General features: G+C 33.1%; 1 protein-coding gene across 2 annotated transcripts in view; it reads right to left on the reverse strand.

Moving 5' to 3' along the window:
- Positions 1–1070: 1070 nt before the first annotated feature.
- Positions 1071–14944, reverse strand: part of LOC145268341 (AH receptor-interacting protein-like) — a 43531-nt gene continuing 29657 nt past the window's right edge. The window contains exon 6 of one of the 2 annotated variants that reach the window (XM_080123849.1): positions 1071–1895. In XM_080123849.1, coding sequence (XP_079979975.1) covers positions 1690–1895 — 206 coding nt within the window. In that variant the 3' untranslated portion in view covers positions 1071–1689. The remainder of the gene's footprint in view (positions 1896–14944) is intronic. The other variant, XM_080123850.1, reaches the window with a different exon arrangement.

Raw genomic sequence — 14944 nt, forward strand, 5'->3', positions numbered from 1 at the left:
ACTGTTGTTTTATTCTCTTTAAATTTTTTTTTTTTAAATCACTTTAAATACCTTTTCCAATCTATTAGATATAGACGTCTCCACATTAAACTCATAGCCTTATAACTTGGAAACAATCTATAATTTATGACTACCCATTCCACGCAATTGATTTGCTTCAATCTCGTGACTCCTGCTGATAATTTCATTTTGAACTCATTACTTATCTATTTCATTTGACGACTTTTTTCTGCCTTAATTTTTGCACAACTTCAACGTTATTTTGTCTAGGTCATTGTGTCCTTGCCTTTTCTATTCTAAAAATAATTCAATTGGCCTAACGTTCACAGGAAACACGAGTTGGAACAATTACATTGAGAGTATTGCCAGGACTGCTGCGAAGAAAGTAGGTTCTCTCTACCGTGCTAGAAAGCTACTAATGCCCTGTACCTCTATAAGGCCACCATTCGCCCATGTATGGAGTATTGTTGTCATATTTGGGCTGGTACATCTGCTACTAGTCTCTCGCTCTTAGACAAGGTTCAAAAGAGAGATTTTAAAAGTAAGGGGTAAAACTGAAATATATATATATATATAAGAAAGAGTATCTTTGAAAAATCGATGATATAGGTTTGGGATTATGTTCTAAATGTGTAACGGTGTTTATTATGTGAGGGGGTTGCTTCTATAATAGCATTCCATTACTAGTCTAAGCTTCTTTGTTGCCTATATCTTTCGTCTGTGTGGTTTTTGGTGTTTATTTACCTGTATTTGTTTTATTGTATTCAGTTACTTGAAACAAGGCCCAACATCCATATAATGTGGACTAGATCGCCTCTGTTGAATATCAAAAGAAGTCTTTACCAATCAAGAATGTTCTGTAACACATTTCTTTTTTTGTTGTTTGGAAATCAAGGTAATTATCGCAAAGACAGGAAATGCTTATTATATAATAGGCAAAGCTTGTCCCGAAGTAAACATGAAAAAAAAAAATCGCCTGTGCTACATATAAAAACCTTAATTAAAAAAAAAAAAAAAAATTTGAAATGCATTGAAGCTGTGTTGTATGCTGTTATTGTTAAGCCCTTTGATTTGTAATAATTATATTTATTTAACTCTATTTGTACTGTTATACGTTGTTAGCTGAAATAAGAGCCAACATTTGCAAGCTGCTAAGTCCATCATGTTGGCTATCAAAGAAGCCTCTGCTGATCATGACACTCAGAACTTTCTTCTGAGCCCTATGGCTTTTATATTTGTTTCCTTCTCAGGCATATTTTACCTGTGATTATGTCATATGGAAAGTATTTATCTATCCTATATGTAGACATAACATTGCACCATGAGAAACATTGTACGTGTTAGATGTTTACAATAAAGTATGTTGGTCAGTATTAGGTTCAATGGACTATAAGTTGGAAACCAAGTGCTTCTGACTCAATGTTTACATACAGAACATAATCCGAAGATGTGCCATCAACTTTCCAAACAGCCTTCATAAAATGCGCACCAATTTAAAAAATAATATTTGAAATGAAGGATATGAGAACGTTAACAGATGAATTACAAGCATCTACGCATAAAGAAAGCAATATCCCAGACTCCATTGCACACGCACATAATTTTTAACATTTGCTCCAAAAGTACAAACATTCATTATCCACAAGTAACCAGCTTTCTGATTAAAACGAATTTAAAAAGGCGTCCATTTCAACCAAATAATTTCCCTTCTAATCTTCTTCGATCTTCAATATTTTTTGTCTTTTTTAATTCCTCCAAAATTTTAAGCTGTTTCCGAGCTTCTTTTGTAACACTACTGTCAAGTTCGATCACACGTTCCAAATCGGTTTTAGCTTCTTCTGGATTCCACGCTCCAATGTGCGCTTTTCCTCGCCGAAATAAAGCTTTCACATTGTCTGAAATGAGAAAAAAAGAAAAACAAAAAAAACTTTGAACCATTAATAGTTCACAAACATCAAGAAGAGTTGTCAACGTATTTTTGAGATGAGGATTGATAAGATTATCCAAACTACTGCTCTCATCTTGAGTGTTATTCTCATGTTTCAACCGATGTAACCTCTAAAATTTTTCAATTATTTCTTTGTCAAACTCATAGTTCTTTCTATCAAACTCAGGACCATTCACGGAATTTTGAACAGAACCCTTACGGACACATAGTATGAAGAATAAAGGACAAAGTAAAACTAAGTTCAAAACGACACTCTTCTAGAGGTTGAAGGTTGAATCCGCAAGGTGGTTGATATTAAGAATACAATTGTGAATTATTTAAGATTTCTATCTGGTCATGGCTGACGAAACAAGAGTGTCCTACTCAAGTGGATCAAATAAAGGGTTCCGTTTGAAATTCCATGCATGCAGATTCTGGAGTTTGACAGAAAGATTCTTTAGTTCAACAAGATACACCCGAAGAAGGTTAAAGGTTACAGCGGTCAAAACATTGTGAAAATAACACTCAAGATGAGAACAGTAGTCTGAAGAATCCAAATAATACGAATTATCAATCATTATCTCAAAAGATACACCTGAAGAAGGTCGGAGGTTACATCGACCAAAATGTTGTGAAAATAACACTCAAGATGAGAACAGTAGTCTGAAGAATCCAAATAATACGAATTATCAATCATTATCTTAAAAGATACACCTGAAGAAGGTCGGAGGTTACATCGACCAAAATGTTGTGAAAATAACACTCAAGATGAGAACAGTAATCTGAAGAATCCAAATAATACGAATTATCAATCATTATCTCAAAAGATACACCTGAAGAAGGTCGGAGGTTACATCGACCAAAACGTTGTGAAAATAATACTCAAGATGAGAACAGTAGTCTGAAGACTCCAAATGATACGAATTATCAATCATTATCTCAAAAGATACACCTGAAGAAGGTCGGAGGTTACATCGAACAAAACGTTGTGAAAATAACACTCAAGATGAGAACAGTAGTCTGAAGAATCCAAATAATGCACTAGAGCTCTCATGAAAACAGAAGTTTAATTTTGACACAATACAAGAGGAGAACATTAAGGAAGAAAGATAATTGAACATGAAATTATTACAGTGCAATAATTTGGTCAAAATCCGGTCAGAAGAAAAGGAGGGAAAAAGCAAAGGATTGGTTAAAAAATTGGAGGAATGCTATTCTGCTAGTTTGCTTCCCGGTCAACGACAATATTGTAGCCTTCAAATCCAATGTAAACAAGTTTTTGTTGAACCATCCCCATAAATAATCAAAATCTACCCAATTTACACCATTAACGATTACTAGACTACCACCTTACATCCATTAACCCTTATTTTCGAGTGGCCTTCGGGTTTTGATAAGTGGTGATTCCCTTGTAAGAAAAACAAAAAAAAACAATGGAGACTGATCAGAACTCAGATGTAGATAAAATATATTTGGATGGTGAAGCTGTTGAGGTTGCTAAAAAATTTTGGGGCACTTGTGCGTGAGTACAACTTTTTTGGTTTTCAGTTGGGACATGGGGAGAGTGCATAACAAAGGCAGACGAATGCAATTTCAGGACCGAATCGAAAATTGAAAAGATTTTTTTTGTAACAAAACCAGAATTCTAAACTTTTTGAATGCATATTTTTTTTTTTTGTTGAGAAAGTTTCTTTTTAAGAAACTTATAACACAAAATAGAGATTTTTTTTTAAAAAATAAAATATGATTTTAAAAAATTTTTTTGATAAAGCAAGACATTTCTGGAATTTAAATAGATAAAAGAAACTTATAACACAAAATTGAGTTTATTTTTTAAAAACAAAATAGCCAATTTTTTTTCCTTTTAATAATGCATAAAATTTTTGTGTTACACGTTTGTTGAGTTAAAATAAATATAAAAAACTTTTTTCCAAACAAAATAGACATTTTTTAAAATAAGAATTATGTATATAAATGAATATATGAATATGTTAAGTAGGCTAAACAACGCATTTTCATTTTTTTTTTTTTGAGATGAACAAATTTATTTGCTTAAATCAAATCAGATATATTTCGATGCTATACATTCTTGTCAATAAAGAGTCTGTTTTTCTTTTTTTTTTTTCTTTTTTTTTTTCTTTCTTTGGTCCGCATAGTATAATTCTGTGATCGACAGTGTTAGGTCTTGATAACAGTATGTATTAAAAAAAAAAAGAAAAAAAAGAAATAAAAACGAAAAGAAAAAAAAACAGACTCTTCATTGACAAGGATGAATATATATGACAATATTGAAATATATCTGATTTCATTTAAGCAAATTTGTTTATATAACAAAAAAATACATTGTTTTTAGCCTTCTAAATGTATTCATTTACATATGCAATTCTTATTTTCAATTAATATGTAATGCTTCAAATGCAAGTTACAATTTTCATTAAAACATTTTTATTTTTAATAAAACATGAACATAAAGTTTTCGTTACACATTCATTTAATTAAAATAAATATAAGAAACTTATAATGACACAAAATAGTCTTTTTTTTTATACAAAATAGATTTTTTTTATCGAAAATATAAATATCACCTGTCTGTTTAAATGTATGTATGTATGTATATCTGCCTATGTCAGGTTATGTCATATGCTACTGGTACCATGTAACCCAGTACTACCTGCCTCATGGTCGGGTCACCGACGATTAAACTGGCTCCCCCACCAGACTTGTTTGGTGAGGAGGATGGCTAGTCTCCCTGAAGGATTAAAAACAAGACCTTCCAAAGGGCGAATGAACCCTTTTTCGGGGTCAATGGCCAACTAGTACTGTGTGTGTTTGTGTGTATGTATGTGTGTGTTGAGGTGGAGAGGGTTCCCGAAAGCCGTGGTGAAGGCAACCTTTCTAGGAGAAGCAAATCTCTGATTTAAAAAAAACATAAAGCAGGAGACTAGTACCCGCATTAAGCTGGTCTGTAGTTTAACATGTTGCTGGCTATCTTGCTCTTGCTTGTTGCTGGATCTCAACATTTTGAACCGAGAGAGAGACTTAGCTGTCGTACAAAGTTAAGACTCTGTAACATCATCTGTATATAGATACTCCCTCAGGCATTTGTCTATTAAAATGGTCCTGTGGCGATGGAAGTCAGTTTTGGCTCATGGACTTTAAGTGTCTGAGAGAGTGGCACTCGTCTGACAAGACGTTGCAATCATCATATATGCCTTAAACTGTTGACAGAGGCGAAGGATTTTTATGAGATTGATATTGTTTTGAAGCTCGACCCTTCGGATGACAAATATCGAAAAATTGGCTAAAAACATTAATTCCTACACCCTCAACCAGGTACTTTTCTACAGCGAGGGGTCGCTTTTTTCACTGATATCTTTTCGATCAACTAGCCTTAATTTAAACATTCATCACTTCCGGTTTGGTGAAGGGCGCAACAGCAAAGGCGTCATGTTTTTTTTTTTTTCACATTCTTTTCCTCCTTCGTAGTACGGGTTCGAGCCTGCCTGCCTTCTACCATTTAAAAAAAAAATTTTTTAACACACACACCTCCAAACACCCGGACAACGCCGGGCACCCAGGCTAATTTTTAATAAAACATGAACATAAAATTTTCGTTACATATTTATTTAATTAAAATAAATATAAGAAACTTATAAACACACAAAATAAAGTTGTTTTTTTTAAACAAAATAGATATTTTTTATTTTTAATAAAACATGAACTTGTATTATTGAAACGCGTGTAAATTTTGCACAAATGCACAAATGCCATATATTTTTTTAAAAGAAAAACAGAAAGAAAAATAAGGTACTTATGCAGAGAAGGTACCGTGATGAAATAATGTTATTTAGAAAGCTATTCTTAACATGAGGAGAGGAGGGTATCTTTTAACTATTGTGTACTTTCATCTAACAATTTAATAAACAAGAGATGCCATAAAACTTGAAAATACTAAAAAAAAAAAAACAACAAAAAAGCAAAGCTATCTTCTCTGAGTAGATACAGAAAATAAAAGAATTTATATTTATTTAAAAAAATTATATTTATTTAAAAAGATTTATATTTATTTAAAAAGATTTATATTTATTTAAAAAGATTTATATTTATTTAAAAAGATTTATATTTATTTAAAAAGATTTATATTTATCTTAAAAAAATTTATATTTATTTTAAAAAGATTTATATTTATTTTAAAAAAATTTATATTTATTTTAAAAAAATTTATATTTATTTAAAAAGATTTATATTTATTTAAAAAGATTTATATTTATTTAAAAATATTATATTTATTTAAAAAGATTTATATTTATTTAAAAAGATTTATATTTATTTAAAAAGATTTATATTTATTTAAAAAGATTTATATTTATTTAAAAAGATTTATATTTATTTTAAAAAAATTTATATTTATTTAAAAAAAGTTTATATTTATTTTAAAAAAGTTTATATTTATTTTAAAAAAATTTATATTTATTTTAAAAAAATCTATATTTATTTTAAAAAAATCTATATTTATTTAAAAAAAATTCATATTTATTTAAAAAGATTTATATTTATTTAAAAAAATTTATATTCATTTCAAAAAAATTATATTTATGTAAAAAAAAATTATATTTATTTAAAAAAAATTTATATTTATTTAAAAAAAATTTATATTTATTTTAAAAAAAATTATATTTATTTAAAAAAAAATTTATATTTATTCAAAAAAAATTTATATTTATTTAAAAAAAATTATATTTATTTAAAAAAAATTTATATTTATTTTAAAAAAATTTATATTTATTTTTAAAAAAATTATATTTATTTAAAAAAATTTATATTCATTTCAAAAAATTTATATTCATTTCAAAAAAATTATATTTATTTAAAAAGATTTATATTTATTTAAAAAGATTTATATTTATTTAAAAAGATTTATATTTATTTAAAAAGATTTATATTTATTTAAAAAGATTTATATTTATTTAAAAAGATTTATATTTATTTAAAAAGATTTATATTTATTTAAAAAAGATTTATATTTATTTAAAAAAGATTTATATTTATTTAAAAAAGATTTATATTTATTTAAAAAAGATTTATATTTATTTAAAAAAGATGTATATTTATTTAAAAAAGATGTATATTTATTTAAAAAAGATGTATATTTATTTAAAAAAAGATGTATATTTATTTAAAAAAAGATGTATATTTATTTAAAAAAGATGTATATTTATTTAAAAAAGATGTATATTTATTTAAAAAAGATGTATATTTATTTAAAAAAGATGTATATTTATTTAAAAAAGATTTATATTCATTTAAAAAAAACTTTATATTTATTTAAAAAAACTTTCTCAACAAAAGAACATGCATACAAAACTTTCAGAAAAACGTTTCAATTTGGTCCTAAAATTGCATTTCTCCACCCTGCTATACACTCTTCCCATGTCCCAACTGAAAACCAAAAAAAGTTGTACCAACCCACAAGTGCCCCAAAATTTGTTACCATGGTGATACCATTGGAGCACAGGGTGTAGCAGGCGCTTGTGTGATTGCAAGAATTTAGAGTGAATAAACTTTTGCCATTGTTACCAAGGAAAGAATCTATATCAAGCTTGTGTACTCAGTGTGATGATGCATGGAAATTAAACGTGGTTAGTGAGTGTGGAAGACATGCGTTGCATGGAAAGAAAAGATAGGAGAATGATACAATGCATATGTAATGTGAATCTTAAAGACAGATTTAGATCTGATGACCTCAGAAGATTAAATAGACAGTACAAGAAGATGTGCGCAGAAGAGTAAAATTTGATAGTATGTTCATGCTGAAAGAATGGATGATAGTTCTTGGGTTAATATATGTAGAACAGTTGAGGTAGCAGGTACAGTCACAGAGGAAAGACAAAGAAAACATGAGAGGAAGTGAAAAGAATGTCTTGTTTATTAGCACACCCGGGGTATTGCTGAATTATCTGAGTCAGAAGATTATTATTATTACCGTGTAGATTGAATTAGATTTGTTTTAAAGAGAACAATGCAATGCAAGGACAAATATGGTTAAATTTAAATGACGTTTTAGGAATTTAACTTGACTAGATTCTATAAACAATAAAAATATGGAATTTTAGATAAATAAAAACAAAAATGTTTTAATAGAAAAGAATGCTAAAACATAAACAAAATATGTGACGAAAGTAGATCATTTGATTTATGTCTTTGGTCACGTGGAGTTAATGGCGTAATGAGAGGGTTTGAAAGACAGTGAGTCAAGAGTTGGGAGTCAGAGAGTTAGCAGTCAGTAGTCAGAGGAAGAAAGACAGTGGTGGACAAGTAGCGGGTAAATGTTGATAGTAAAAGTCTAGGATCAGCGTTGCAGCTTTCCAATGGGAGAAACATCCGAAATAAAGTTGCTGTAAATACCACTAAGATTTTGAGTCGTATAAATCTTCGTTTGCAGCTTTTCTGAGGATTCACCAAATCAAGATCAACCCAAGATGAACGAGGTATGTTTTACCATTGGTCGATGTTAAACTGTAAGGGATTTGTCCATTAATGTTATAATTGTTATATGTCCTGTTGAAACAATCACTAGACGATTAGGTCCTGGATATGACCTTAAACTATATCCGATGGTGAGGGCCCCAGCTTGCAGGCCTTAGGGAGTGTGGAGCCACCCTTTAATTGCCATTGCTCCCAGGTCTACTCCGACCCGCAGTGGTAGCACCTGTTAGGATCCCAACTATGGGTTAAATAGAATACAACTTAAAAAACAAATATACTATATTAAAAAATCGTTCTTCAAAATCACCAGATTCGGCATTAAATAACCTGAAAAGGGTTGATATGCCGTAAAACAAAACAACCAACCAACCAACCAACTATATGATTAATAAGCACATTCATATACAGACAATCAAAAATATATACATATCAATAAACACATCATATATACACCTCTCCATGTCATACAGAATCTCTGACAATACAACAAATGAATTTAAAAAAGAAAAGAATTATGCAAATTGCTCCAGACAAGGTATGAAGCCACTTAGTTTAAGGAGTTAACAAGAATGAAAGATAATTATTACAAAAACAGGAAAGGTCTATTGATCTTAGTCTAGAAAAGACTAATTTATAGGTAGGAGAAAAACAGTGAGCAGGAAAAGAGTTCCACAAGCCTTTAATTCTTAAAAAAAAAAAGTTCTTGGAATAGGAAGCTGTATTATAATGAGGTATCAAAACTGAATTGATGGAGACCACTAGACCAACAGGTCAAACAAGCTGGAAAAAAGGAAGCAGATGATAGATCAGATAATTCTGAAGAACACATGTCATAATAGTATTTATGGAAAAGACTAAGACTAGCAACATCACAAACATGCAGAGAAGAAGGGGTGAGGGCCAATCAAATTGCAGATACATTTCTGCACCTTATCAAAAATCCCCAAATGGGACTAGGATTCACCAACCCAAACATGACAACAATATTCCATCAACGGGACTCCATACATGATCTGAAAGTAGATTCGTAGAGATAGAGAATAGTCTCAGGTGTGAGAAAGTGTTTAGAGCGGTAGGGAGAACCGATTTTACAAGAAGCAGAAAGAGCAATGGATCCAATGTATGAACCCTAAGAAAGAAAGACTAAGAGTTGATTTCTTCTGAATAACAGAGCAATCCATGAGAAACTCAGGAAGAAAACGGACACGCCTATGATTGAATAACATGGGCCGAGTACCTCAATTCACAACCAAACACAAGTCAATTTCTAGATTAGTTGCATCTTTCAACTGATCTGACGGAGATGGACAAAAAACAACACCAGATAGAGGTATCATCAGCGTAGATATTAATTTTCTGAATAATATTCTCCGAGGTCTTACTCTGTCAACTAAACTCCAACCCTTGTCCCATCACCGCAATGTTGCATCTCTATGCCTGTTTTAAAAGTATTTTAATAGAATGTGCTCGGATGAACTTGTTGCACTTGTGTGCCTTCTCGACATACATATCCCTGACAAACTTGCTTAGCAACAAAATCACACCCCTTCACTGTTGAGGTCTGTAGATACCAGAAAGCTTTTTACTCTAATAGTTTCTTCCTTCGATTTTGGAATTTTCTTCCTGCTACCTGCTTCCCTGGCTGTACTGTTATGCAGAAGTTTTAATGTCACATAAACCAATATCTTGTTAATCTTTCCTAGGCATGGACCTAAATAGTAGGCCCTTATGTTCAAGTGGCAATATGCCTTGTTAGGGGGTGAAGGTGAGTAAAAAAAAAAATTTTTAATTAAAAAAAACAGAGTTGGACCTATAATAGAGCACTGAGAAACACCAACATTGGTAGGAAAAGAGAATAAAGAGACACCATCCAGAGTTACTTTCAAACTTTGATCTAAAAAATAAAAAGATCTCGTGAAGTCAAAAACCTTACCACTGATACAATGACTCTGAAGTTTATGTAAAAGACCAGAATGCCATACTCTGTGTAACACCTTCGAAATATTAAACACAATGACCACACTGCTCAGTTACAACAGTTAGAAGATCTTACGTTGAACAAAAAAAAAAAAACACAAAAGAATATTTGAACAGTAAAATATTAATCAACACTGTATATCTTTTTAATCCTTTTACTAACAATGTTTCGGCTGATGTAACCTCCAACCTTCTTCAGGTGCATTCTGTCAAACTTTGGAATCTTTCCCTCAAAGTCGGAAACCTTTCTGTTGAACTGAGGAATCTGTACAGAATTTCAACCGGAACCTATCTATGAAGGTAGCATGTTCTCGTTCCATCAGCCATGACTGGGTGGAAATCCTAAGTAATTCACAATTGTATTCTTTGCATCACTCATGCTGAGGATTGAATCTTCAACCTTCAGAAGAGCGTCGCTTACAACTAAATTTTACTTAGTACTTTATCTGTTACGCCATGTATCCTTGCAGTCATGACTGACGGTTTGGATTGGTTGTTTTTGTTTTACGGCATATCAACACTTTTCAGGTTATTTAATGCCGAATCCAAAGATTTTGAAGAGAAAGTTTTTAATAGAATATATATATATATATATATATTTTTTAAGTTGGTTTCTATTTAACCCATAGTTGGGACCCTAACAGGTACTACCACTCTGGGTCAGAGCAATGCCAATTAAGGGGTGGCTCCACACTCCCCAAAGCCCGCAAGCTGGGGCCTCACCATCGGATATACAGGGTGACCCCCCAAAAAAAACAAAAAAACATAGAAAGTATATCTAAAACATATGCTGTAGAATGGAGAAAAAAAGGCCAAAGACCCTTGTGTTTGATGGGATGTTTTGAATATGATAAACTAGTTATGACCAAAGTTTCATTTCATTCGGACAAAACACTAAGAAACGGGGCCTAATCAGAGTTGGGGCCCGTTTTTTGGGGTTACCCTTTAGGTTTTTTTTCTTACATGGGGGTCATCACTTATCAAGGCCCAGGAGCCACTCGGGGATAAGGGTTATTGTGTGTACACTAATCAGTGGGATAGTATCGTAATAATTAGTATTGGGGATTTGATAGGTGTCATTACTTAAGGGGGCGGTTCATCAGGAATTTGTTTGTGTTGGACTTGAAGACATCCAAGTTGAATTCGGGCGGGGGGGGGGGAACAGGCGAATGGAAGAGAGTTCCACAATCATGCACTTCGGAGAAAGAATCTTTGTTCATGGAATCTACATTTGGATTTAGGCACAGATAAAGAGTGGGGAAAATTATTGACAGTAGTTTTAGCCAGACAGGTGTTTCTCGTGAAAGATTGGCGAGGGAGGACGAGAGATTGGAGCTCAGATGAGCACTTGCCATGGAAATAACGATAAAACAAAGACAGGCTCGCAACATCTCTTCTGTGGGAGAGAGGCTGCAGGGAAGAGAAAAGGGCATCCCCCACTAAACCACGAAGTCTATTTTGTACTCTGTCAAGGCAAGATAGGCTGTTTTTAGCAGCTCCTGCCCAGATGTGGCAGCAGTATTCCATCCTTGGACGTACTTGGCTTTTATACAGATAGAGAATTGCATCAGTAGTGAGATATCTTCTAGAGCGGTAGAAGGATCCCACCATTTTCCCAGCGGCCCTGGCAACAGACTTGATGTACGTGTTCCATTTCAGATCAAGAGTAAAGATCAAAGCCAGAAGCTTGTCAAAACATGGAGCCTCCCCAAGACGAGAGCCATCCATTTCAATTGATGCCAGATGGTGATCAGAGCGTTGATGATGTAAAGATAGAAGCTTCGTTTTGGATGCATTAAAAGTGACCAGCCACCTCTTCCCCCATTGTACCACGCGTTCGAGATCAGAGGAGAGAGAATTAGAGAGAACTTTGTCATTTACGACCTTTGATGTGTTGCCATAGATGGTCGTGTCATCAGCATAGATGTCAACGAATGATTTAAGTATGTGTTTTGGGAGATCATTGATGTAGATCAGGAAGAGAGTTGGGCCCAGGATTGACCCCTGAGGGACTCCAGCATTAATACTGTGGGCCTCTGATTTCTGCCCATCAACCACTATTCTTATGAACCTATCAGAGAGAAATGATTTAATGATTGAGAAAACATTTCCAGTAATACCGTAGCTGGAAATCTTGTGAAGTAGGCCCTTATGCCATACCTTATCGAAGGCCTTCGATATGTCAAGAGCAATTGCCCTGGAAAGGAAACCTTTGTCAAGAGATTCACTAATCCTATGTGATATAACCGTTAGCACATCTGCGATAGATCTTGCAGAGCAGAAACCATATTGCATGTCATTGTTTCTATTGAGGTGGTTAACTACTTCTTTATTTAATATGTATTCCAACAACTTACTCATAACACACAGGAGACTTATTGGTCTGTACTGAGAGGGAGATGACTTTTCACCTGAATTCTTAAATACGGGGCATACTGATGAGGTTTTCCAGGGTGTTGGAAAGCACTTCTCCTTAAGGCAATGCTTAAACAGTTTAAGGTCATATCCAGGACCCATGGCTGATGGAATGAGAACATGCTACCTCTGGGGATTAAATAAAAGGTCCCATTCAAAATTCTGTGCAGATTCCAGAGTTCGACAAAGTACACCTAAAGAAGATCGGAAGTTACATTGGCTGAAACACTGCGTGAATAACCCTTAAGATGAAAACAGTAGCCCAAAATAATTTGAACAAAAAGGATTTTTTTTTCGTCAAGATGCGACAATGGATAAAACATTGATCGACCACTTCACTTCAGAGTCAACCAGGCATCAGCTGTGTGAACAACAGCAGGTGAAAACGGTTCAAAGCAATCAAAGACTCAAACATCAGCAGGTAAGGTTTTAGACTTCGTATTTTAAGGTGCACAAGGTATTTTTTCATTGATTACCTTGAGAAAGAATGAACCATCAATAGAAAATATACAACGGATGTAAAGCATCCTACTTTTTTTTTTTTTTTTTTTTTTTTTTACAACTAAAATGTTGTAGATCTATGAAGACGGAAATGGTATCATTAAAACAAGTGACCTTTTGTTCTCCAGAATTTATTTTTCTACATAGTCATCACTATTCTCAATGCACTTTTGCCAGCGATGGAACCTTGCCTGTGCGTAGGCATCTTGAGCATGCTTTGTCATACGAAGATTCTCCCAACAGTAAAGCCTCCTATTTTTTAACTCAACAAGTTGAAGGGCTACGAAGACGGAAATGGTACCATTAAAACGAGCAACCTTTTGTGCACCGGAATTTATTTTTCTACATAATCACAGTCATTCTCAACATACTTTTGCCAGAAATTCAATGACACGTCTCTGTTTCTGACACACGTCCACGATAGGGGTTGCTTTCTTAGAGTTTCACACCGTCAATATCTGCAACAGAGAGATGAAACTTTTAGGTCATGAAAGCATGAGTTCAATCATCATAACAATGCAATCAACTCTGATCCAATCGAGCGGAATAAAAAAACTAGGAGGCATTACTTTTGGAACACAACTCATATGTGGCGTTATCGGTATGCCTGAAGTAAGAAACTGCAAAAAAAGGAAAAATGTGACTACAGCACTATTCTCCAGATCTAACTGTCAGTGGCTAATGGTTGTTCAAAAGAATGTTCCAGGGAAAGAAGTGATGTCAGAAAATGAGGTGTATTTTTGTAACATAAGTACGTTAGCATTTGAGGGCGTGGTGTACACATGATGTCGCGGACTCAAATGGATATGTAGGAGTTCAGAGAAGAAATGGAGGGTAGGGAGGAAAAATAGAAAAAGAAATTGACGTGTGGTAGTTGGCCTGTTATGTTTGGCGAGCACGCAAGAAACACTTGTCTAGTTGAAAACACTATCAATAATTCCCCCCACTCTTTATCTGTGCCTAAGCCTAAACGTAGATTCCATGAACAAAGCTTCTTTCTTAGAAATGCACGCCTGTAGAACTGTCTTCCGTTTTCCTGCTTTCCGGCTGACTACAATATGGTTGTGTTCAAGTCTAACGTAAATAAGTTCTTAATGAGCCGTTCCATATAAGTTATCAAATTTACCGAATTTTCATTACTAATGATTACTATATTGTCACATTTCTACTGTACACTCTTTAACCCTTATCCTTGAGTGACCTCTTGGCCTTGATAATGTGGTGATGCCTGTGTAAAAAAAAAAAAAAAAAAAAAAAAATGTTACGTGACCACATTAATGAATAAAGATTTATTTTGTTTAAAAATTGTTGTTTTTATGCATTATCTTGAATAAATATTTTGAGGGAATGCCTTAAGCCATTGTTTTTTCTTGAATTACTCTTTCACTATACCAAATTGGCACTCACCCCAGACAGGTTGAACCGGCTTCCTCTGAAGAAGGAAGTTCCGTGGGAATATCAAATTCACAAACGGTCCTCAGTCACTTGGATATTCCCTATTAAGGGAGATAATGATGTCTTCCTACATAAGTTGCCTGGTATTCTCAAATGGTCACCCATTCTGTACTGACCAAGCTCGATGTTGCTTAACTTTGTTGATCAAATGAGAACGCGTGTGTCAACATGATTAACTCACGT

Source organism: Euprymna scolopes, chromosome 43 (assembly GCF_053919585.1).
Source record: "Euprymna scolopes isolate OS-2025 chromosome 43, ASM5391958v1, whole genome shotgun sequence".
Classification (NCBI taxonomy): domain Eukaryota; kingdom Metazoa; phylum Mollusca; class Cephalopoda; order Sepiida; family Sepiolidae; genus Euprymna; species Euprymna scolopes.